Consider the following 25,850-nt stretch of genomic DNA (forward strand, 5'->3'; position numbering starts at 1 on the left):
GCTGAAGGGCCCTAGAGACAATGGCGGCGATTGGCATTTTTCTCACTCTTCCGTAGTACTGAAAGCTGTGAGGAAGAAATGGTGGTGGCAGGAGCAATGGCCAAAGCCCTTGCTAGAAGCATCCAGAACTTTCTCTGCAAATTTATTTCTATTCTGCTCTCAACTCCTTCACATTAGAACGCCTTGGAGGTGGCAATCAACAAGGCTAGAGAGCAGAAAGCCGCCAACAGAAATCTGGTTAAAGAACGGTGGTCACAGAACTGGTCAAAGAGGAAACCACACAGTGACCCAGGTTACGGCCCCCGCGTTTTCCAAAATTAGAGCCGGAATCGGACAAGCCCGCCCTGACGCCCGTAAGAAAATGATTCTCACTTTTCATTGGCTGACCCTCCAAGAGTTGAGACCTTGCTTCACTTTCATTGGTTGCTGCTGCTGTCACGTCCTTTCACCACACCCACTTTCCCGTCGGCGCCCAGTGAGCTTTGGGAGAAAGTGATTTACAGAGGTCGGGGGCGGGAGTCCGCAAGCAACTAGACTATTTCCCCCCACCCCTCACCACGGCCCCTGCTCCGCCCACTGGCCCGAGGGCCCGCCCCTGGCCCTGCCGGGCCCCGCCTCTCCCTCCAGAGAGGGCGGGGTCCAGGCGGCGGCCGAAGCCGCAGGAATATGCTGGAAGCCGGCAGGCGAGCGCCCGGGAGGTGCTGAAGGGACAGTTCCCGCCGCCTTACTTGCCCCGCAGCGGGTGGGTGGGTGGGGCAGCCCTAGAGCCAGCTGGGCACGTGAGCGATGGAGACCATCTGGATCTACCAGTTCCGCCTCATCGTGATCGGGGACTCCACAGTGGGCAAGTCGTGCCTCCTGCACCGCTTCACTCAGGGCCGCTTTCCCGGGCTGCGCTCCCCAGCCTGCGACCCCACTGTCGGCGTGGACTTCTTCTCCCGCCTGCTGGAGATCGAGCCGGGCAAGAGGATCAAGCTGCAGCTCTGGGACACGGCGGGACAGGAGCGGTTCAGGTAGGGCCGCCGGCGCCGGGACCCCAGGGACCGCGCCGCCCCCTCCATCCGCCTGGGGCACCTTCCCCAAGCGTCGGCCGCACAGGCCAGTGTCGGGAGAAGCTCTGGCCCTTCCCTCTCGAAAGTGCAAACACTCCATCTCACTTCCCCTTTGCCCCTCCTCTTCCAGGGACGACTTCCTCCTCCGCAGTTTCTCACTTCTTTCTTTGGCTCCCATTTCCTGCGTCCCCTTTCTGTCTTTCCTTTTCCCGCCTGAGCCCAGGTCACCCTCACCAGCCCCCTCTTCCGCAGCCCTCTACCCCTGCTAGTATTTTTATCCCCAACTCTTCGGCTCCCCTGCTGCCTTCTCCCCAAACTCAGTGTCCCTCGCTGTACACACCCTGACCTGACCACCCTCCTCCAAGCTCCCGTTTTCCTCCCCTGACGGAGCAGCTTCCCATCTACGCGGCCCAGGAGAACTGCATAGAAGCGTTCCCAGATTCGTGATTGATCCATTTAGCTTCACAGCAAGCAGTGCTCCAACCCAGATTACTGCATGAGCTCATTGGGCATCGTTCAGAGGGAGATGATGAATGCGGTAATGGTCTGAACACCTCACAGCACCGAATGTGGTCATCAGAAATACTGGGCCAGGACCCGTGGGAATGTGTCATGTACAGCAACTAGATGTAACATCAGGGACACAGGCACAGCAGAGGAGTTTTTTGTTGTTTTTAAGGGTTGAGTTGTCTTTAGAAGTTTGTCATCATTGGTGCTTTGGTGAAGAAAAGAGAGATGTACATACTGAGATTTGTTAGGAACTTTTCCTTTATTTTATTTATAATAGGTACTTAATGTTCCAGAGTGATAATAGATCAGAAAATACTTTTCTGCATAGAGAAGGAGGGATCCAAAACTAAACGTAACTTGTACGCATTTCCTAGATATTTAAGATTTAACCAGATATGAAGCACATTTTAAATTTCTAGGATTCAAGGAATTTAGAGGAAAGTAGGGACCTGATATATTGTAGTGTTTGGGGCTTTTTTAAGGTTGCATTATCAACTGGAACTCATTAAAGCAAGCATTTTGTAGTCTTCAGCAAGTAGTCTGTTTGTGAAATAGAGTACTTACTGACCGGATTTCCCAAACATGGCTTCCCCTCACCCCAGCCAGCATCCATTCTGAATGAGATGAGTCTACTTCTGTGAGAATGTTCCAACACTTTCAAGTTTTGGCTTCCATTCCCAGCTATGACACTGATTCATAGAGATAAGTGAACTGCTTAGCTTGCTTATACCATAGTTTTACAATGTGTAAAGTGGAAAGATAGTAAGGCCAGCCCTTTAGAGAAGTGTTAAAGGTTATTGATTTGAATTGTACAATACCTAGAATTCCATGAAGAAGATTTTTTTTCAAGAAGCCTCCTTTAAAATAATTTTTCAGGGCTTCCCTGGTGGCGCAGTGGTTGAGAGTCCGCCTGCCGATGCAGGGGACACGGGTTCGTGCCCCGGTCCGGGAGGATCCCACATGCCGCGGAGCGGCTAGGCCCATGAGCCATGGCCGCTGAGCCTGCACGTCAGGAGCCTGTGCTCCGCAACGGGAGAGGCCACAACAGTGAGAGGCCCACGTACCAAAAAAAAAAAAAAAAAATTTTTTTCAAACTCTGATTCCTCATCTGTAAAACGGAGTCATTATGATCTCTAAGATTCATTGCAGTTTTACCATTATAAGGTAGACTGCAAATTCATTCACTTGTGATCTCAATCAGAGATGAACTTTAAGATATTTCATGGTCAGAAAAAAACATTTACTAATAGCTCTTGCTATACCCTCTAAAGTGAAAATAATAAAAACGTGTTCTTTATACCTTAAACTTCTAGCAACTACTGATAATTGCAGCTACAAGAAACATAGGTAGTAAAATCTTCTTGTGTCTAAAATTCTTTCCTTAAAAACTTATTGACAAGAAAGTAAGGATGATTAATTTGTTAGATTTTAATGACCTTTTCTGTTAAATACATCATTTTTTATTGCCTTTAAGAAGAATGTAAATTGATTTTATATACACTATTAAAACCAGACAGTAACTCTCTCATAATAATGCAAGGACATTTAGGGAATGTTTACTGACAATGAGTCATACTTTATTTTGCTTGGCTCTTTACCAAAGATGTATTCCTAAATACATACATATTTCAGTAGCTGCCTCCAAATACTTGCTTTTTCTCTCATTTAGCAGAATGTTTCTCCATAAAATTGCATTTAAAACAATTAATGTTAAATCATTCTGTACCTTCCTCTAAAAAAATACAGATACTTATTTTGAGTAAGCACGTTTGTTTCATAGAAAGGTACTATATAGTTCATGAATATATAGTTCTGTCATTAGTTATAATTATACCATTAGGAATTTGAGGAAAACATTCCATTTGGAGGTTTATTGGTGATTAGATATAAACTAACAAAAAGAAACCTACTTTAGACAGTTCAGGATATAGCTTAAAAGCATAAACAAATATGTTACAGAACAACAAAATAGTGAGCTGATGATTATGACCATAAGTAGCCTTAGTTATCTTTTTTTTACCCAGCTTTATTGAGGTATAATTGACAAATAAAGCCTTAGCTTTCGAAGTTCAGATAATACATGCTAGTAGTCAATAACTACTTACAAAAAATAAAAAGGAACAAAATCAAAGTGAAAAAGGTTTAGAAAAATGATGAATATGTGAGCATCTGTAAATTGTAACTTAACACTCAATTGTTAGGTTTTTATTATTAACACTATGTTTTAGTCAGGATAAATGTTAAATTGCTGTATTAAGGATACTTAAAATTACAGTGCCTTCATTAACAATAGTTTATTTCTCTCTTGTGTAACAGTCTCAAGGTAAGTAGTACAAGTTGTTGGAGTGGCCTGCTCCAGGCCATCATTCAAGTACCTTCTCTCTTAGTTTTCTGCCATCCCTAGGACATTATCTTCTTCTGTGTGAACAAAGCTGGGTTGCAGGCACACTGTGTGCCACTTCCAGGGGAGGGGAAAGTAAAGATCTAAATCAAGTAATGTTTCTTCTAAGCAAATGAGGCCAATGTGGTGCAGATCACTTCAGCTCTCAATTCAGTGAAGAGAAATTAGTTACAAGGCCACACTTACACGGGGCTACCATGTGCCTAGGAAAAAGGGAAGATGGATTTGGCACTGGGGGGAAACTAGCTGTCACCACTTTTATTTTTTAATCATCATAGTGGAAGAAGTTTAGCAGGAAAGGAAACAAGAATATTGCTTAACAGCATTAATAAGATAAATAAGTGCAAATAAGGCTAGAAGTATAGAGAGCAAATGTAAGAATGTAAGAATATAAAATTTGAATTTTTCCCATGAAAAGCACTTAAAGCAATATGAAGATAAAATGAGATAAAGAAAAAGCAACATTAGCTATAGGGATAGAAAACCTGAAGCTTCAAGCCAGATTGGGCCTTTTATTTCGTGTTGTCTGGCCTTGGGGGTATTACAGTTACAGCCACTGGTTGTAAAGTTCAGAGAATAATGTCCTCCTAGTGTAGTTCTTCTCAAAGCGTGTTCTGCAGAGCACTCATACCTTCTGATTCTTTTTAAAGGATGGGTTCTGTAATCAAATAAGCTTGGAAATCCCTATATTCCATTTCTCTCTTAGAAATTCATATCAAAGACTCCAAGAAGTATTGAGCAAAGAAACCTGTTTAACTTTGATTAAACTAGCATTTCCACCATTTATTTGAGGGGCTATTCTTAAAACATGAAAATCTATGATAACTAGTGTTCTTAGTAGTATAATTTGGGGAAAGCTCCCTTGATGAGTTGCTTTAGTCACATTCTTTGAGCAGAACCAACTAAACTTTTGAAGTTTGGAGCAATGGAAAACGTGCAGACATTAGTTAACCAGCTAATGGGCTGGTTACAGCTAAAGGGCTGTAAGCAGTAATTGCTATAAAAGGGACAGCCTCCCCTGCCCCCCTAAAAATCTGAAGGTGACCTGTAACTAATACCACTTAACATCCTGGGCCTCTCCCTAACTCTCTGCCTGCCTCTTCATCTCTTTTCCTCTAGCTCCTCTCCTTCTGTGTATCTTTCTCTTCCTTATGTGTCTTACCCTTCCTTAAACTTCTTTATATTTTTCCTTTATCCCTTTCATCTATCAGTCCCTACTCATAGTTTCCTCCCACCTTCTGTCTTTTCCTCTACTTCCTTTTTTTTTTTGCGGTACATGGGCCTCTCACTGTTGTGGCCTCTCTCGTTGCGGAGCACAGGCTCCGGACTCGCACACTCAGCGGCCATGGCTCACGGGCCCAGCCGCTCCGCGGCATGTGGGATCCTCCCGGACCAGGGCACGAACCCGTGTCCCCTAACATTGGCAGGCGGACTCTCAACGACTGCGCCACCAGAGAAGCCCCTCTCCTTCCTTTTTATTTTAATGTGTCTTGTATGCTCTCATTTCTTTTTAACTTATTCTCCTTATTTACCCTCTGCCTCCCTTTTGTCTCTGTTTTCTTCTCTTCCCCTTCAAAACATTCATATGAAGTAAATGTTTAAAACTGGTTTAATTTATGTTCTCCGTTCATAATTTTAGAAGTAAGCAACATGAACATTTTATATTTCTCCTTAAGGTATCTTTTAAGATTCCTAAACTAAATAGGTTTTGTTTTTTGTTTTTTTTAAAAGGACCCTTACTTGATCCCCACTCTCCTTACTGTGGTTCATGATCTTCAATAGAAAAAGATTTTCTGATAGTGGATTGGTGGGTTCATATTGCATAGGTAACAGAGCAGAGATTGTCCACAACTAAGTCCCATAATCATTGCAGTCTACTGTAGTTCCAAGTTATTAGAAACAATAGAAAGCTAGACTATATTTTTATTGAGTAATCTGATAATATACTGTCTTGGTTAAAATTATTTGTGTTTTAAGTAACAGAAATATAACCAAATTAGTTTGGATATAAGGCATAAATTATAAATGATACAGGTCTCATGAGAGACAAAAATCTCACTGAACATACAAGTGTCTGAAAATATGGAAGCTCTAATAACAAGAGTTTGTGGATTTTCTCTCTAGTCTATTTCCATTATCCAATGCTGTCAGCTCCCAACTGTCTCAGTCTCTGAGCCTCTTATTCAAATTCTTGAAAGAAAAATTCTCATTGGCTATTTGATTGGCCAGTGAATCAGCTCCCCCAGGGTCCAGTTATTAAGATAATGTATACATAAAACACAAAGGGATTATAATACAAATATCCCAGGTATGCATTATGGGTCATCCAATGCAAATGAATCTGTAAGGGTCTACTTTTTGGGAAAGAGAAATTCACAGAAGAAGGAAGTGAGCAGTCACCCCAAAAAGTGTCTACTTTATGGAGTTTCAGAGTAAAACTGTATGTAAGAAGGAGCCAGCATCATTTCTAACAAGTGTAGCAGAATGTGGAAAAATGACCTGTGTAGCCAAATGTATTTTTATATGATAAAAGTTATTTTCACTGTCCACTCAGAGCATTCAGACCATTTTGAGTGATTGTATAGTCAGTACAGTTAAGAAGCTAGCCAGTAATTTCAAAAACCTGTGACTATTTTTCTTAATTTCTTTTTTCTTCAATGAATCAATTGATTTCGCATGTATAGCCACAGCCTCAATGACATATTGCTATATGAAGGTGATTATACATTCTGACAATTTAGTAACTAAATATTGTAAATATAGTAGACTAAATATTGTACTCCAATGTTTGAAGGCCCTAGGCCAGCAGCAGGCAAAATTGTAAAGTAGGTAAAACTCATTCTTGGGGACTTTGGGGCTTTCCTACTTTTCTTTCCTTCTGTTTTTGGATAGTAGGACCTTGACCTATCCTTCACTTCTATTTTCCCTCACATCTCAGTCGAAAAGCCATCCCTTACTACTCCATCTTAGCTTCAGAGAGAGAAGTAGCTAGATGACCAAGAGACACAAAATTATTAAAACTTAATAAGGGTTCTGACAGGAGTATTTCTATTCTAAAAGAGGATGACCACCTAGGAGGTAACACCTCATCTTGAAGTAACATTTCCCTGTTGGCAGAGTTATGGATCTATGGCTGATGGGTGTCGGAGTTTCCTCTCATCATGCTGCATTGATGACCACCTATTCTGACACATTGGCTCCACATTTAGCTTTCAAAGAAAGGGCTAGAAAAAAAAATTAGAGATAATGTTGCTAGTACATGAATCACTCAGTAAAGTTTTCACATGAAGAAAAGTGCTTCGCTCAGTCTGAGAGAAAGAGAGAGAGAAGAAATTTCTAGCCATTGTCAGTCAGTTTGGTTAGCATACAAAGATTTCTTAACAACTTAGCCTCCATAGCCATGTTAAAGTTTAAAGAGCAACTTCTTGGAATGATCTGAGAATGTTTATCTTGGTGTTTTAAGAGCCAGTTATTCTTATCCTAGCTGAGTTAGAAGGGAATCTGCATTCTATCAGTCTGCTCTGTCAAGCAGTGAAAAAGAAAGGTGGGGCTTCCCTGGTGGCGCAGTGGTTGAGGGTCCGCCTGCCGATGCAGAACCCCAGTCCGGGAAGATCCCACATGCCGCGGAGCGGCTAGGCCCGTGAGCCATGGCCGCTGAGCCTGCGCGTCCGGAGCCTGTGCTCCGCAATGGGAGAGGCCACAACGGTGAGAGGCCCGCGTACCGAAAAAAAAAAAAAAAAAAAAGAAAGGTGAACCACTCAACTAATACTGAGGTATACACACACACACACACCAGAGAACATCAGATTTTACTTTTTAAGATATTTTCATTCTTTCTAAAGTGAAATACCTACAAAGCCTGTACTTTATGATACTAATATATCTGCCTCCAAATGTCAGTAACTTTTAATCAATTCTGACAATATATAATTCAGGGAAGTTCATTTAAAAATTATTACCCCACACAATCTACCTAGCTTATCAAGAAACAAATATTATTAAAACCCATTGTTTTCTGGAAAGAATCACTTTGTGTAATGAAGTACTGTTCTGACCTGTAGGAGTTCCAGAACAGAGGTCCAATATGTTTTAAATTTAAAAGTATATGTTTAGTTTAAGCTGTGAAAGAGTTTCAAAATACAGATAGTAGTTCTGTGTACAAGCATGACTGAGTAAATGTCGATGGCTAGCTGGCATATTATTTTATTTTGGTTTAGAATCTTAGTGTTCTTTTAAACATTCTTAAAACGTACTGAAGTTTTTTTCTATTTCCTTCCTATGGTGATAATTCATTTTTCATTTAGGAACAATATGCTAAATAAAATTATTTTATTACTGGCAGTAAGTCCTTAAGACCATCCACTGATATCAATAGCTAGGATATAAAGAAACCATCAAAAATATCTCAGTGCCAAAAAAATGTTGAGGTAAGGGAACAGAGACTTCTCTCGTAGGTTTATTTCTACTTCACTGGTATAGTGAGTGCATCAGAGTCACCTGAGAAAGGTCTTTATCAAGCCATGCCCCAAAATTCATCAGTGACTTTTCTTGGCAAAATGTTATCCTTCTCTATGCCTATTCTTTCCTCTGCTTTTTGTATAATTGGTCAAAATCTCTGCTTAAATTATCTTCCTGTACTAGGAATGTTAAAAGTGGTTTTTCTTCTGATTCTTTAGGCTTTCCAAATGTATTTCCATCTCGTAGGACTTAGTGGGATATGGCTTCAAATGGATAAGGCTGAAGAACAGCCTTAATCACAGACTCCTGCCTCAGAAATACAAAAGAATAGTGTGTGGCCCAAACTGAACCCTCTTCTCTAAGAAGAGATCAAGAGAGAATACTGCAAATGGGAGTTAGATACTAAGAACTTCCTGGCTATAACAGAAGTCATTATAAAGAAAGATTATAGATTCTCAAATTCTAGGCATTGCCCATCATTTTTCTTCAAAGTAGCATTTTTCAAAGTAATAGGTGTAATTTGAGTAAAAGTTTCCTTGATCAAATAGTTTTGGAAGTGCTGGGTTGTCGCCAGATTTCTCAGAGCTTTTAATATACTAATATCCTAATATACTTTGTAAACACCCAAGACAGATATGGTATTTCCCAACCCAGAGTCCTTTAACATAGAGTGTTTTAGGAACCAACAGATGGAAAGATTAGAGCACTTTAGGAGCCAATACTTCAAAGAAAAATTGTAGGCAATTCCTTAAATTTTAGGAGTATATTTGAGAACCTCTCATGGTTTCTTCTCTCATATGATTCTCTGTCTCTTTTGCTGGTGCTTCTGAATGACTCCGTCAGGTCTCCCTTTTAAAACACTTGGTTACTATATTTTAGAGCAAGATCTAATCAGATCAATAGACTCTAGAGAATCCCTTGGTTTTTGTCCCCTCATTCAAAATTAAAAGGTTTCTCCTCTTGCCTAACTTCTAGGCACTTGTCACAGTTTTACACAGATCATGCAATATCATTAGTACTTGTTTTAAGGGCTACAGAAAGGCTATGGGATTAGGAAATCAAAAGTTAATGAAGCAAATATGAGGTGAAGTTTAAGACATATATGATAGGACAGATGGACAGACTCTAAAAAGAGAATTAAAAGTGGAAGAGAAGGTATAACTAATTGTATAGGAGAGGACTATTGGAGGCGAGGAAAATTAGTGAGAGATGAATTGAAAACAGAATCCAAGAAAGCGAGGGGGGAGAAGACACATGAAAGAAGCTACAGAGATCAACATTCTGGCCATTTTGGTACAACCATAGGACTGGGAAGAAACAGATGGATGGATCTGGTACAACAGTCCCCCTTTTTTTACTCTTTTTTTTTTTTTTCGCGGTACGCAGGCCTCTCACTGCTGTGGCCTCTCCCGTTGTGAAGCACAGGCTCTGGATGCGCAGGCTCAGCGGCCATGGCTCACGGGCCTAGCCGCTCCGCGGCATGTGGGATCTTCCCGGACCGGGGCACGAACCCGTGTCCCCTGCATCGGCAGGCGGACCCTCAACCACTGTGCCACCAGGGAAGCCCCCCCTTTTTTAAAAAAAAAAAAATGTATTTATTTATTTATTTACTTTGGCTGCACTGGGTCTTAGTTGCGGCACACAGGATCTTCGTTGGGGCATGTGGGCTTCTTAGTTTCGGCATGCGGACTCCTATTTGCAGGATGCGGACTTCTTAGTTGTAGTGTGCGGGCTTCATAGTTGTGGCATGTGGACTTCTTAGTTGCAGCATGTGGACTTCTTAGTTGCAGCATGCGGACTTCTTGCAGCATGTGGACTTCTTAGTTGTAGCATGCGGACTTCTTAGTTGCAGCATGTGGATCTTAGTTGTCGCATGCAGACTTCTTAGTTGCAGCATGCAAACTCTTAGTTGCAGCATGCGAATTCTTAGTTGCGGCATGCATGCAGGATCTAGTTCCCTGACCAGAGATTGAACCCCAGCCCCCTGCATTGGGAGCATGGAGTCTTTTTTTTTTAATAAATTTATTTATTTGTTTTATACTTGGCTGTGCTGGGTCTTCATTGCTGCATGTGGGCGTTCTCTAGTTGCGGTGATGGGGGCTATTCTTTGTTGTGGTGTGCGGGCTTCTTATTGCAGTGGCTTCTCTTGTTGCAGAGCACAGGCTCTAGGCACGAGGGCTTCAGTAGTTGTGGCACGCAGGCTCAGTAGTTGCGGCTCACGCGCTCTAGAGTGCAGGCTCTATAGTTGTGGCGCACAGGCTTAGTTACTCGGCAGCATGTGGGATCTTCCCGGACCAGGGCTTGAACTTGTATCCCCTACACTGGCAGGCAGATTCTTAACCACTGTGCCTCCAGGGAAGTCCGGGAGCTTGCAGTCTTACCCACTGGACCACCAGGGAAGTCCCAACAGTCTCATTTGTAAAATGATAGAATTAATGTCCAGAGAGTCTTTGACTTGCCCCAGGCCTTATCATTTGTTAGTGGTTTGCATAAGAGCCTAATTCTCTTAACTCCTCTGTTCAGTGCTCTTTCTGCTGCATCAGGCCTCCTGGCATGGTTGAAAAGAGTTTTACTGGCACATTGTGTAGTTTCTATCCTGAAAAATATTCTGTTTGCATACAACCCCACCCCCACTCCCATCTCTGTAGATCCAAATTAATTACTGTGTCTGCTCAAACCATTATTTTTCGGCTATATTCAGAAACAAAAGGAGAAATAGCTTTACACAATAGAAGCGGTACTGATAACTGACAGCAAACACTTGTGGCTGCAATGACAATCAATTCTCCCCTCCATGCAGTACTCAGTGACTACACTGCTACACTTAGTAACAGGAATGAACCCAGCCCGCTGCAGTGGAGAAATTTATATGAAGTCTTTTGCCTTGTTAGACAAGGAGAGATGTTGGGTATTAGGCAAAGCTACAAGCAAATACTGCCTATGGTGTCGTAAAGTTACAAAAGAACTGTGAAGTAGTTTTCCTTTTTTTTCTAGAGAAACTGAAATCAATCAGGATTATGATTTATGTGTGGAAATCTATGCATTTGTTTAGATTAACTGTATACCAGGCACTAGATGCAAAAATAGATATAAAAATAAATATGATATAGTCTCACATTCAAGGTCCATGCTGTCTCTATACTGGGTAGAGTACAGACTATATTGCTATAACAGAGACTGACCAAATATATTACCTTAAATAATACAGAACTTTGTTTCTCTCTCCCCATGTTAATAGTCCAGAGTGAGCAGTTCTGGACTATCCAGGTGGCTGTGCCTCAACATCAGTTTCCAGGGTTTTCTAGTCATTGCCATTTCCTAACAAGCAAGAAGGAGAAAGAGGAAGCCTAGGGCAAATGGCGTCTTCAAGCAGATGAACGTCAGACTGCACACATAACTTATCATGTCCCATCGATCCAAACTTAGTGATATGCCAAAACTAACTGTAAGAAAGCTGGGGAATATAGTTTCTATATGAGTTGCTATGTACAAGCTAAAACTCATGGAGTTCTATTACTAAAGGAAGACAGGGAGAATAGACACTGGGGGACAATTAGAGATCTTTCTCACAGACTCACAGCAAAGAAAGATAAATAATTGGAATAAAGGCTAGTAAGTACTAAAATAAGTTCTGGTGGCAGAACAAAGGGAGGAATTGTCATCTGTGTGTAGGGTTAGGGCTAGTTTCAGAGGATGTATCAGAAAGAACGTGGTCCTTGATGCTGGGACATGAAGGATATGTCAGTAGTAAGAGAAATAACAATAGGAAATAATAACAATTAAAAAAGAAGTAACTTCCAGTAATGATAGCAGATTGAACACCTTTGCCTATTTTAGCTTTTTTTCCTGAAACCTCACTAAAGTGACAATAGTTTTGTTTTTTAACCATAAATCCTAGCAAGGAGAATAGGTAAGGAGACAATAGCAAAAAAATTTTGGAAGTAAGAAAGCAGATGGAGGAATGGTAAATGAATTAGCAGATTAAAGAAAATGGGCTTCTAAGCTAGGGGTGGAAAAAGCTAAAGACCAAACCAGTATATATCATTGAATCCCCTAAAGATTCAGGAAATGGTGACACCAGATACTTCTGAAGTGGGAATGCTAAAATAAGGATCATTGATTGTCAGTCTGTTTAAGAAAGACTGGATCCTCACATCCCCTCCACCATTCCACACACCAGGTGACTTCCTCTCCCCCCACATTAGCAAAAAACTAGAAATTTATTCTTTGAAAAGAGTTAAACATAGAGTCTCTTACTGGAAGCATCAGGCATAATTGAGGTTGGGGTCCCTTATTAAAAGTAAGGGCTTTAAGTGAATGTATGCATGTTGTATGCTAAGACTGTCTAGCCCTCTTCCCCATCTTAGCTCCCAGAATGCTAGTAATCAGACCTTCACCCTTCAAACAGGACATTGGTGAAATCATTTCTGACAAATCTGACCAGGCCAGGAAGAAAGACTTAAGAGGCCAACATTAGAGTTTCCTCAACTAAATGATCCAGCCTGATCATCTTATGAGTGAGGCTTTTAGTCTCAATGAAAGATTACAAGAAATACTAGGAAATCTGTAACATGAAACCTAGAGACCAAAATAAACAGAAACCAAAAGCAACCAGAAAAACAAAGTTAATAAGGGAGAAGGGAATGTTTAAAAAAACAACCCCCCCCAAAAAACCCTGTCCTTAATCTTCTCAGAGGGATAGTGGGCAAGTATTTAAATCATAAAAGAAGAACAAGATACTATTTTTTCAAAAGAATATTCTGAGAACAAAAGAGCTTTTGGAAACACAATAGAAAAAAATAAAACAATATAAAGTTGGGGAAATCTCTCAAAAAGTAGGACAAAAAGACAAAGACTTAGAAAATAGGAAATATATATATATTTTTTAAATTAGAGGACTAGTCCAAAAGGTTCAATAAAAAAGTAACAGGCATTCTAGAAAAATGGAGCAGAAAAAACAGAGGGGAGAAATCATCAGTGAAGCAATTCAAAAAAATTTCCTAGATGTAGGGAGGGACCTGAGTTTTCAGATTGGAAGGGTCCAGCACAATAGATGAAAGTAGACACATTCTAAGGGACATCATCGTGGAATTCTAAACACTGGGGCCACAGAGAAGTTCCTACAAACTTCTGGGATGGGGTGGGGGAGGGACATGTATAAAAGGTCACATAAAAAAGATCTGGAATCAGATTGACTTCAGCCTTCCCGAAAACAACAGTTGAAGCTAGAAGGCAATGGAGAGACTTCAAAATTCTGAAAGGATTTTATATCTGACCAAACTGTCATTCAACTGTGAAAGCAGAATAAAAACATGCAAGACTTCAAAATATTACCTCATGCATCTTTTGTTTTCCCTCATGAATCTTTTTTAGGAAGCTACTTGAGGATGTGCTCTATATACACACACACAGACACAGACAAACACATAATGTGCATAAAAGAATAAACCAAGAATGAAGACATGGGCTCTGAGGAACAGGAGATTTACCCCTGAAGAAAAGCAAAGGAAATGCCCAAGAAAATGGTGAAGGGAGATCATAGGATGCTTTCTCTGCCACAGATACCAAGGACAACCAGGCCCGATTGGAGCAGGGCAGAAGATTGTAAGAGAGACCTCCTCAGGAAGATGAAATTGACAGAAAAGCTAACAGGAATGAACTTTTTAAAAAATGGCAACTGGCAGAGTTTGGGGTTAGGTTATTAAGGACTACTTGGAAAATTCAGCAAAAAGAAAAAGAAAGGAATAAAAAGATGTGGTAGAGAGTGCTAACTCATATCTGATGCTTCTTTTCTTCTGGACACACGGGAGGAATATATTTCCCTTCCCTCTTGACTAAGAATCATTTGACTAATTCTAACTAGTGAATTTGAGCAGAACTCACATGTGGTAGTTTTAAAATACAGCCCAGGTTTTTTAACGTTCTTCCTATCAAGAGGTGGGTTGTTTCTTACTATAGCATGGCCTGGCCTATCTTGATTAATATGCAAGATAATTATTAACTCTAAGGAAAAGAAATCAGTTTATTCCAGGGCTCAGCATTGAAAAGTATACATGGTCAGAATAACACAAATGCCAAGAAATGATCTTCCTAAAATTATGATATAACAGTACAGTTTTGGCAAGTTTGGGGAATAGGAAAAATAAGAATGTGTGGTAAGTGCACAGGTAACTTTGATGAAAACACAAACTTAGAAAAAGAATGAAAAAGAAGGACAGTCTATTCAAATGACTTGAAAATAAAAGCTGCATAATTTCAGACATAGAATGAAATGAGAAAAGGATAAACACCAATATAAATTATAAATGTGGAGAGATATACAAATCACATGAAATGAAGCAATATTGAGAAAGTTGTATGGAAACATAAGTCACAAAAATGGTAGGAGGATTATAACCCAAGAAAAAATGTTCTTTAATTATGTTAAATCACATAATATGTTGTATGGAAAATAAAATAATCATGAGAAGCTGGTCATCATCTCATTTTTGTTCTGCAAAAGGATGCCAGAAAGTGTCAGAATAAGTGCTAAAATCTTTTATACATTTTCTGTTACCATACCAAATAGCAAATAAGCATCCTTCATTATCATCTTACAGACAAATAGTGAAGCTAGAAACATTTCTCATTAATTTCTAAATTATTTGGATTTTCACATTAACTTGTTCTGCCTTCCAGAATCCACTACAAAATACAATTTGAATTACTACCAATTTAAATACAGTAGTTCTTTAGAAAAAGTGGATGGTTTCACCTTTATATTTACAGTGTGCACTGTTATTCAGCCCACTTCTCTTTTTGTTATTTAGCCCATTTCATGAATCCCTACTATAAATATCCAAAGGAGATAAGCTTTTTTGTATTTCCCTCTGTTATTCTCCCATTTGCTTAGCATTTGCATTCTGCCTGGGTACAGTCTTACAGAGTCTGAACTTATTAATTCAGTTGTTTATTTATTTACAACTCTCAGTAGGCCTCATGCATGCCCAATTCTGTTTTAGACACTAGGGATACAGCGTTCCGAAAAACGTGACAAAAATTCTTGCTCTCATGGAGCTTATCTTCTAATGGGGGGAGATGGGCTATAACCAAATAAGTTGGAAAAATTATATAGGACGTTAGAATGTGTTAACTGTAGAGGAAAATAGAAGATAAAAGGTGAATAGAGCATGCTGGGGGTGATAACAAGGCCTCACTATCATATAATGATGACCTGTGGTAAAAGAAAAATAAAAGATGGTCACAGGGGAATTGATTCACGTATTCAAAGACAGAATACGGCCATTAGGTCCTGTCAGTATTACATATAGCCTCCACAACCACAGACTTGATTTTTGATGGAAAGACCCTGGAATTACACATAGAGAATTTTAATGTTTGTATGTATGAAAAAAGATATTCTAAGTTATAAGCCCCAAGTTTTAGAAGGCAAAGGCAGGGACTGTTAGAGTCAGTAATAATACAAGGAGCGGGGAGACTTGTGTTTTAGTTTCTCGAAAGCAGTTCTAAGGGCCCAGATTACAAGGCAAGTGAAGCAGGTAAATAAAGCATCAACACAGTGACTATTCCCAGAAGGGCAGTAGGAATGTAATGTCATGGTGAAAAAAGGCACTCATAAGGCTAATGCATTCATAGGCTGCTTGCTGCCAGCAGCCTTTGTCATCAAAGTACTTCCATCTTCTAAATACCTATTTGGCAATTGGCAAAGCCACAAGAAGGGCATTTCCAGTGGACCATCTGGCTCATTTTACCCAGGTAAGTCAGCAAGTTCTCTATGTTTTGTTGCTTTTTTAAGAGAGCAGTGCACATCCTATAAAGTTCATAATAATAACATCTAAGATCTCATTCACATTTTTTGGTTGCATTGCCCATATATTAAGTAATTCTTTATAAAATGTAAGCCAATTCAGTGCTCTCAATTTCACTTGTCTATATATTATTTCAGGAAAAAAAATTAGAAAAATTAAACAGTTTAAAATGTTTACATAAACAAGGCAACCATTTTTCTTTTCTATTCTAAAGCGAATATACATGTAAGAATAAACTTTGAGATGAATGGATAAAGAAAATGTGTTATATACATACAGTTGAAAATTATTCAGCCATAAAAAAAGAAGGAAATCCTGTCATATGCTACAACATGGATGAATCTTGGGGATGTTATGCTAAGTGAAATTGAGACAGGAGGGAAGTGGGCACACACTTTAAAGATCACAACCTTTAAAAGAATGACATTGACTATACAACATAAACTGGCTAGATCCAACCTAGGCCCAAGATGGCAGAAGATTTGACTTCCAGTAGACCTTGAGCCTCATTATATGCTCATTGTAATGCCTTAGCATGCTAAACAACACACCCACAGGTGCCATGACAGTTCCGAGGCTGACCATAAAAGGCCAAAGAGTGGGCAGTGGTCCAATTCTTGGAAATCCCTGCCGCTTCCCCAAAAGAGTTGGAATAATCCTACCACTCGTTAGGCTATGCAATTACCCAACCCATAAAAACTAACCACTCCATATTTCAGGGCCTTGTGCCTTTTGAGATGGCCCACACTCTGCCTATATAGTGTGTATCTCCCAGAATAAACTTGCTTTCACTTTACTATGGCTCGCTCTTGAATTCTTTCCTGCACAAAGCCAAGGACCCTTACGTGGTGGCCTGTCCCAGGGACTCACCTGAGACCTGGGACAGGACTGTCCTCTCGCTCCCCATTTTCCTGCAACAAAATAAGCCGATCACAGAGGGGCAAATACTGCATGATTTCACTTATATGAGGTAACTACAGTAGTCAGACTCAGAAGCAGAAAGTAGAATGGTGGCTGCTTGGGGCTGGGGGGAGGGTAGGAAATGAGTTGCTGATCAATGGGAATGGGAGTATCAGTCATGCAGAATGAAAAAGTTCTAGAGATCTGTGGTACAACATTGTGCTTATAGTTAATAATACTGTATACTTAAAAATTGTTCAGAGGGTAAATCTCATCTGTTTTTTACCACAATTTTTTTAAATGAAGGAATTTTGGCTTCATAAAGCTATGTTGAAATTTATAAAATGTTTGCGACTTTGTTTTGTATCATTCTTTTCCTACAAAATATCTGTAGCCTCTATCAATCAGGTCTTTGGTTGCCAGCAACAAAACCAACTTGAGGACATTAATCAAAAACGAAAGTTACTGGAAGCATGTCTGCGTGCCAGAGACTTGACAGGATAGCTGGAGGGACCAGGCATGAAATGAACCAAAAGATCCCAGAAGTTCTGGGCAGCAAGGACTGCAGGAGGCCAGTGTGGTCCCCATTGATACTGTTGCCCCTTTTTTGCCTGTTCACCCACTGCCATAAGAAGCCCCAAATGGACAATTGGCAGTCTCAGCTACTAATTCAATAGAAGCATCACGAGGTTCTCTAGTGAAAGCATTTCTCCCTTGGATACTAAAACCTTTATATCAGCAGAGTCACAGGAATTAGAAGCAACAAAAAATTTTAGTGACTCATTAAGTGTAATTGCAAGAGGTACCATCACCCCACTTTTACCCTTTGTTTCCCATACCAGAGCATCTATTCATGGGGAAAAAAACACCACCTACTGTATTACTCACTAGCTTAGAACGTATACATCCTGAAGAATCATGCTAAAATCTTACAGGGTGTCAACTCCTGGACATGAGCATAACTAAATCTTTTTTTTTTTAATTGAAGTATAGTTGATTTACAATGTTGTGTTAGTTTCAGGAGTACAGCAAGGTGATTCAGTTTTATATATATGTATATATTCTTTTTCAGATTCTTTTCCATTAGAGGTTATTGTAATACATATTGAATATAGTTCCCTGTGCTATACAGTAGGTCCTTGTTGTTTATATATTATATATATGTGTGTGTGTGTGTATCTGTTAACATAACTGAATCTTAATAACCCTTTCCACAGTTTTATAGGTATATGCCTCTAGGTGATAGTGACATAAGATCAACAAATCCTATGGCATCAGCCCATTTCTTCCTCTGTTAACTGAAACCTTTGGTCTATAGCAAAGTGTGGGATACCATGACTTTGTATAAGGTATTCCATAAGTTCATGGATGGTGGTGCTAGCATGGCTTGAGTCCACGTTAAATGTCTATTACAGTGAGGACATATCAGTGTCTCCTCTGTGATGGTTTTCCCAGAGTAAGGTACCATATCCAAGGTGTCAGTAACTGCTGGAAAATTGGGTATTAAGCAGTGACGGTTGAGGCAAGAGAAAGTCTCTGCTCAGCCCAGTCCCAGCCTCCTACCATGATTACTGTGAGTCCAAACTGGGATAAAAATACTGACTGATGACTATAGAACAGAACATTTTGTTTCACCAATTATTAGGAACTCTTTCAAACAGGGGGCTTTTGGTGAGTATTCACATAGGATACAGTATTTGCATACTCAAGACCCACCTACACATGCCAAACCTCCTTAGTATCAGTCTTCTGATTTTGTTTTTTCCAACATTCCAAACCCTTAGCCTCTGCTCGTGTATTGGTGTAGATCCTTACTTAACCTTCATCTCGCCATCTCTTCCTCTGGAAAAAGTACCACTAAAAGTTCCACAAATGGAAGGATTTCTCTTTTCCACTATTGAGTGGAGTAGACTGATGCCAGCATATTATTTAGAGCCATCTGTAAGGCAGACTTGAATTTTTTTTCCCCTTTAACTATAGGGAAATTCACATAAGGCCATAGGTTGTGAGGGTGCTGCAGAAGTAGATATGCTGGGTGTGTGAGCCTTGTTACTCTGGGTCCCCTCAGGTCCCACCCCTATTCCTGCCTATATATATGACTTCTGCTTGATGACAAAGTTCCCGCCTGGTGAATCAGAGAACATATTTCTTGATGAGCACTCAGATGATGTTCAGGTGTCTAGTCTCAAAGCCAGGTTTTAAGCCAAGAACCATTTCTCAACAGTGTAATAGCTCATGACAAAGAGGACATGTCTGTATTCTAAAATGTCACACCTGTAATTGTCCAGTGGAACTTTTCCCAGGCTTTCTTTAAATCATTTATTCATTCAGTGAGACTTTCAAAGCCCAGAAGGAAATAGATATAAAATAACATGCAAAAGATGTTGTTGCTTATAAAGAATTGTTACTCATCATTCTTTGCAACTCTTGGATTCTTTACAGGGAGGCCTATCTACCTTGTTCTTTTAGGGTCTGTTCCCTGCCTCCTTAAAGTACCTTCAAGACCTTCTGAAGACCTAAGTGTCTCGACCCAAGAGAGGAAGTTCCAGAGAAAGATAGATGTTCCCTCATCATCTCTGTAAGACCTGCCTTTCAAGTTCCATTTTTCAGTCTTGAAGGCCTGTCTCTTCCCCTAAATAACTGACAGCAGGGATGCCCAGTTGTTTTAGGGGAAACCCTGCCTTTTAGGACAACTAATTATGAATCTGAAGGCTAACCATTATCAGAATTCTAAATCTAATATCCAGACACAAACTGGAGATCAAATTATTATATAGAAAAAGGCAGATGTCCTATTAAGACCTTTTATTCCGATTAATTATTAATAAGGGCTGTTTTATAGAATCTGTTACATATACTTTGCTATAATTTTATTCTATAGAATGATTTGGCAACTGTGTTCCAAATATGTTTTCAAAATTAAATACAAAGTGCTAGAAAATATGGTATTTCCTACATGCCTCTGCCTAATAGACAAACATTTCAATGTTGAATTTTTAAACACAAAAGCATGTTGTTTTAAATTATACTAATGGTAAATTAATTGCAGGGGGTGGGTGGTAATGCAGACTTGGTGCTGAGTAAATGAAAGCTTTCAGTCTAATAACAGCCTTAATTAGGTTTCTCTTAAGACACTGCACATCTGTCTAAATTCACACATATATAGATGAGTAGCAAAACAATAACAAATCAATTATCCCTCAAAATTAAAAAAACAGCAACAACTTAAATGAACTGCATTATTTGTAGCCTGCCAGTGATAGTGGGAGATTTTTTCTTACTGTCAACAACTGTACGGTACAGTAGTCCTTGAGAGAGGTTGTTTTTTTAAGTAGTCGCTTGAGAACCTCTCTACCATGAATTCTGAGAAGGGGAAGCAGGAGATATGGAAACTTTCTTCAACAAGTAGTACTTGTGGTATCAGGTCACTAAACTGGGCTGTGATTTCAGCAATAAGGATAAAGAAGGTATGTAAAAGTTGGAGAGTACCAAATAACACACTGGCCCTACACAAAGATCTTTGGTGCCTCAGGCAAGTAACAGATGAACTTGCTTAAGGATGATCTCAATGCTTAAGATCACTGACAACTTGGGATAATTCCCTGGCGGTCCACTGGTTAGGACTCTGCAATTCCACTGCAGGGGGCCCCGGGTTTGATCCCTGGTCAGGAAACTAAGACCCCGCAAGCCACGCGGCGTGACCAAAAAAAACAAGATCACTGACAACTTGGAAGCTGAGACACATATGTGATTTCTGGCTAATACAACATTTAACACTTTCCCTTTCTGATAAGATTAATTAATCCAATATAGCAAATATTAAATTACATCCATCATTTGCCAGGAAGTTCTTAGATACATAGAATATGTTTAACCCTAAAGGAGCTTTGAATTGAGTAGGAGACATACCAACAAACCCAATCAGCACATTATGAAAATTGATATAATGGCGGTATGCCAAAGGTTCAATGGAATTATAAGAGAGAGAAGTGCCTAAGAGAGGTAGAGGGGGAGAAGACAGTGACAGGGAAGGCTTCTTATATGACAGGATTTTTGAACTGACTCAAAGAAGAAATAGGAGTTTGCTGGCAAAAAAAAAGGGTAGAAGACATTCTAGGTAGAGAAGACAACATATGTAAAGGCAAAAATATAAAACAGTATAGCCTTGGCCCCTTGCCTCATGATTCAGTCAGGAAACAAATGGCACACTTGAAAGGTTAACTGAAAAAAGTTTAATGTAGTGACTTTCCAGAAATGCGGGCAAGGTCAAGGGCACCAATAAAGGATGGTGATGCATTCAGTAATAGCAACAGTGGGAAGCCATTAACGACCTGGCCAGATGGGGCAAGGAAAGGAAATGAGATTGCCAGAACCTGGTGAAAGCCATAGCCATGGGAGAGGGGCTACCCAACAGGAACCTTGATCAGAAGAGCCTAGATCGGTAGAGGCAAACAATCATAAGTACGCACATCTCAGATTCATATCCCACGTCTGAACAATTTCCTGTTTCTTGAATAGGTATAGCCCAGGACGAAACCTGTAACTGATATAACAAGTTTGCCCTTGTTTCTTCTTCCTTAACTGACATAAAGAGGAGCCTGTTGATTTAAATGATAGGGAGAGATTCTTAAGATCTGGTCTGCTGTGTAACCTCTGCCCCACACCAAATCTTTTTGTGTGCCTACTTTTAACCACAGTAATGTAATAATTATTCTATCAGATATTTTAAAATAAAAACAAGTAATTCTGAGTGTGAGATGACATGTAAGTGCTTATTTGTCTATTTTTAAATATCTAATGTCAGTGGATGAAACTGGCTTGCATATTAGTTTCATAGAATTTTTTTGTTCACTTTGACACTTCATATTTGACTTATAAACTCTAGTTAAATCACATTAATTACAACCTTTTTTTCTATTTATTTTTCAGATCAATAACTCGATCTTATTACCGCAACTCGGTTGGTGGATTTTTAGTATTTGACATTACTAACCGACGATCTTTTGAACATGTGAAAGATTGGCTAGAAGAAGCAAAAATGCATGTACAGCCATTTCAGATTGTATTTCTGCTAGTGGGACATAAATGTGATTTAGCTTCACAACGTCAAGTTACAAGGGAAGAAGCTGAAAGACTGTCAGCAGACTGTGGTATGAAGTATATAGAAACCTCAGCAAAAGATGCTACAAATGTTGAGGAATCCTTCACTATCTTGACAAGAGACATATATGAACTTATTAAAAGGGGAGAAATTTGTATTCAGGATGGCTGGGAAGGGGTTAGAAGTGGTTTCGTTCCAAATACTGTGCATTCTTCTGAGGAAGCAGTAAAACCCAGGAAAGAGTGCTTCTGCTGACTTCATACGTGCCAAAGAACTAAGAACAGATTGGGTGTCATTTCAGGATAAATACCGACATTAACAACAGAATGATGTGATGAAAGCATTTTAAAAAGTTATAAACCCATGCTAACACTATTTTGTAAGGTATTTGATTCAGAGCAATATGGTTACTTGTTAAACTACCAGATTGGTATTTTGCTAAATTATCAAGCAAAGCAGACGACTTTTTCTGGAAACTGGAGTATCTACATAATTGCCTCCATTCTCACTTTGTTAGCATATAACTGACCATAATATCCAAATATGTCAATATTACTCATTTTTCTTGACAGTTTGAAATGGATGTTTTGTGCATATATAATCTGATTGAAAAGATTTTACCAGGAATTACATTCTCTAGTGTTAATTAATTAATATTAAATAGTAAAGTGGATTTAAAAGTGTACTGTTTACTTACAAAGTAAACAATTACAGAGTTATTAACTAGGCCTAAAATAACAATTCCTTGTTTAAGGTACCAGGTTTTTAACCATTCTCTGAAATATTTATTCTCCCTTAATTTTGCCTGAACATGAGAAGATAAGTTTTATATTAATTTTTGTTCTCTGATTTATTGCTCCTGAAAATTTTATGTTTTATAATGATATCTAAGGATCCAAGCAAAAGGTTTTATTGCAAATATTTGTGAAAATAAAAACGAAGGATCACTATCAGCAAATGTTTTGTTGTTATAGTATACTGTCCTTATTTAGACAAGAAAAACTTAGCCATTTTGTCCAGATTTTCAAATGTGTTGGTATAAAGCTAGCATAGTATTCTTTTGTAATTAAAAAAAAATTCTCTCTGTTTTATAGCTAGTCCCATCTCTATCATATTTGCCAAATATTGCTTATTTTACTGGTCTTTCTAAAAGAACGTTTTGGTTTTATTTGTCAAGTTTACTGCTTTTCTCCTCTATTTTTGACTTTTCTCTTGATTAATTTTGTCCTTCCACTCTTTTGGATTTACCTTGTTCTTTTTCTATGTCTACTGTCCATTTCCTGTAGCTTCAAGAGCCATTTTCAACAATTCAACGAGCTCTGCTAGTTGTGTCATGGTCACTTCATCATATGCCGTTAAAACTTAATCTCATACACTGGGTGAAGACTCAGCAGTCTTATTTTGCTTTCAAAATTGTTCTATGGCCTTAGATCCTTCTTCTTCTCTAAATTACCACTATCATCAGGGAAAATTCTACTGGGCCTCATGCTGCTTATAAGGCTTGCCTTTCCTGCAGTTTCATAATAAAAGAAAAAACATTTCCACCGTTTTTTTTGATGTTGATCGAAAATTTAGCAACACTTCTTTGCACTGTATTCAAATCCCGAAATATAAGCAAGCCTTCATGCATACGGGCCCACTGAAATGTCATAATTTTAAACTATGTATGACCTTGAACAATGTCCTTTCCAAATACTCTATGCTCCCCCTTTCTTCCTAGGTGTTCAGACTTTTTCATTCCTACAACATCTTTTACACATGGTCAATTTGTGTCATAAGCTCTTCCTCCCTTCCACTTCTGAGTATATATCCAAAGGAAACATCATCATTATTTGAAGAGATATCTGTACTCCCATGTTCATTGTAGCATTATTCACAAGAGCCAAGGTATGGAAACAATCTAAGTGTCCATAGTAGATTATTGGATAAGGAAAATATGGTATATATATGCAATGGAATATTCTTCAACCTTAAAAAAGAAGAAAATCCTATCATTTAAGACAACATGGATAAAACTGGAGGACAGTATGCTAAGTGAAATAAGACAAATAGTGCATGATGTCACTTATATGTGGACTCTAAAAAAATAACTAAATAAATCAACTCTTCTTCCCTGGACATTTTCCTCAGCAGAATCTAGCAGCCTCTACTATGAGTCTCATCTTTTTTTTATTGTTTGTACAAGATCACAACCCCAGGGAACCTATGTATTTACGGATGTATATCTAGATTATAGTGTACTGTTGTTCGTTTTCTTTGCAATTCATTCCTTCCACTTCTGGCATCAGAACCTCATTTTTCCTTTGGAGAAGTCCTTGTGATTCAGGTAGGCGGTGTGTCTCCTCCCAAGGCTGTGTGACTTGGGCCTGGCTAGACACAGTGTTTTACATATACTCCATATGTCTTATGTACTTATTTCTCTATTTTCCATGCTTTTCCCTCAAAATTTTAGTGTATTTTTTAATTGACATTTGTAATACTTTCTTTTGTTTGACTAAGGTACTGTTAAACTGATCTTCTGAGTGCTTAATTTCAGCTTTTTTAATTCTAGAATTTTCCTTTGGTTGCATTTCACAGATAATTTTTGCTTAAATTGCATATGTTGTCCTTTTTGAATACATTAATCATAATTTTAAATAATAGTTTCATTGAGATATAATTTACTTTCCATATTATTTAAAGTGTACAATTTAATGTGTTATGCATCTACCACCACAATCAATTGTAAAACTTTCATCCACCCCCCCAAAGAAAAAGAATCTATTATAAGTCACTCACTCCCCCACTTCTCCAAACCCTAGGCAGCCACTAATATACTTTGTCTCTACAGATTTGCCTAATCTGGACATTGCATACAAATGGAATCATACAATTACTTAGCATGTTTTCAAGGTTCATCCATGTTGTAGCATGTATCAGTACTTGATTTCTTTTTATGGCTGAATAATATTCCATGGTGTGGATATTACTGTGTTTCATTTATCCATTCACAGTAAATGGCCATTTGGGTTAGTTCCACTTTGGGGCTCTTAAGAATAATGCTGCTGTGGTTGGATTTACGTGCAAGTTTTGTATGCAGGTCTAGATTTGTTTTTTAAATTTACAGACTATTTTGGAGCAGTTTCTGGTTTACAGAAAAATTAAGAAGAAAGGAGAGAGTTCTCATACCTCCTTACCTCTCTACCCAGTTTCCCCTATTACTAACATCTTAAATTAGCTTAATATATTTGTTATAGTTAATGAACCAATATTGATACATTATTACTAACTAATGTCCATGCTAACTAATGTACATTATATGATTTTTGACAAATGTTCAATAACCTGTATCTACCATTACAGAACCACACACAGGAATTTCTCTGCCATTAAAATTCTGGGCTTCACCCATCCTTTTCTCCCTCCCCACAACCTCTGGCAACCACTGATCTTTTGATTGTCTCCACACTTTGCCTTTTCCTAAATTTCAAATAGCTGCAGTCATATAATATGCACGTAGCCTTTGCAGATTGCCTTTTTTTCACTTAGCAATATGCATTTAAGCTTCTTCCATGTCTTTTCATGGCTTCATAGCCTTTTCTTTTTATTGCTGAATGCTCTTCCTTTGTACGGATATACCA

General features: G+C 39.0%; 1 protein-coding gene across 2 annotated transcripts; it reads left to right on the top strand.

Moving 5' to 3' along the window:
* Positions 1 to 768: 768 nt before the first annotated feature.
* Positions 769 to 24,790, top strand: RAB39A (RAB39A, member RAS oncogene family). Of its 2 annotated transcripts, none has more exons than XM_030836176.2 (2): positions 769 to 1,013; positions 22,059 to 24,790. In XM_030836176.2, exons 1-2 carry the CDS (start codon positions 787 to 789, stop codon positions 22,483 to 22,485), a joined length of 654 nt encoding a protein of 217 aa, XP_030692036.1. In that variant the 5' UTR covers positions 769 to 786; the 3' UTR covers positions 22,486 to 24,790. The 2 variants fall into 2 exon arrangements, 1 of the variants encoding a protein (XP_030692036.1); XR_009564954.1 differs by lacking the exon at positions 769 to 1,013 and adding an exon at positions 17,553 to 19,707 and having other exon boundaries at positions 22,059 to 22,195.
* Positions 24,791 to 25,850: the final 1,060 nt, after the last annotated feature.

The sequence above is a fragment of the Globicephala melas genome, chromosome 8, assembly GCF_963455315.2.
Source record: "Globicephala melas chromosome 8, mGloMel1.2, whole genome shotgun sequence".
In the NCBI taxonomy this organism is placed as follows: Eukaryota; Metazoa; Chordata; class Mammalia; order Artiodactyla; family Delphinidae; genus Globicephala; species Globicephala melas.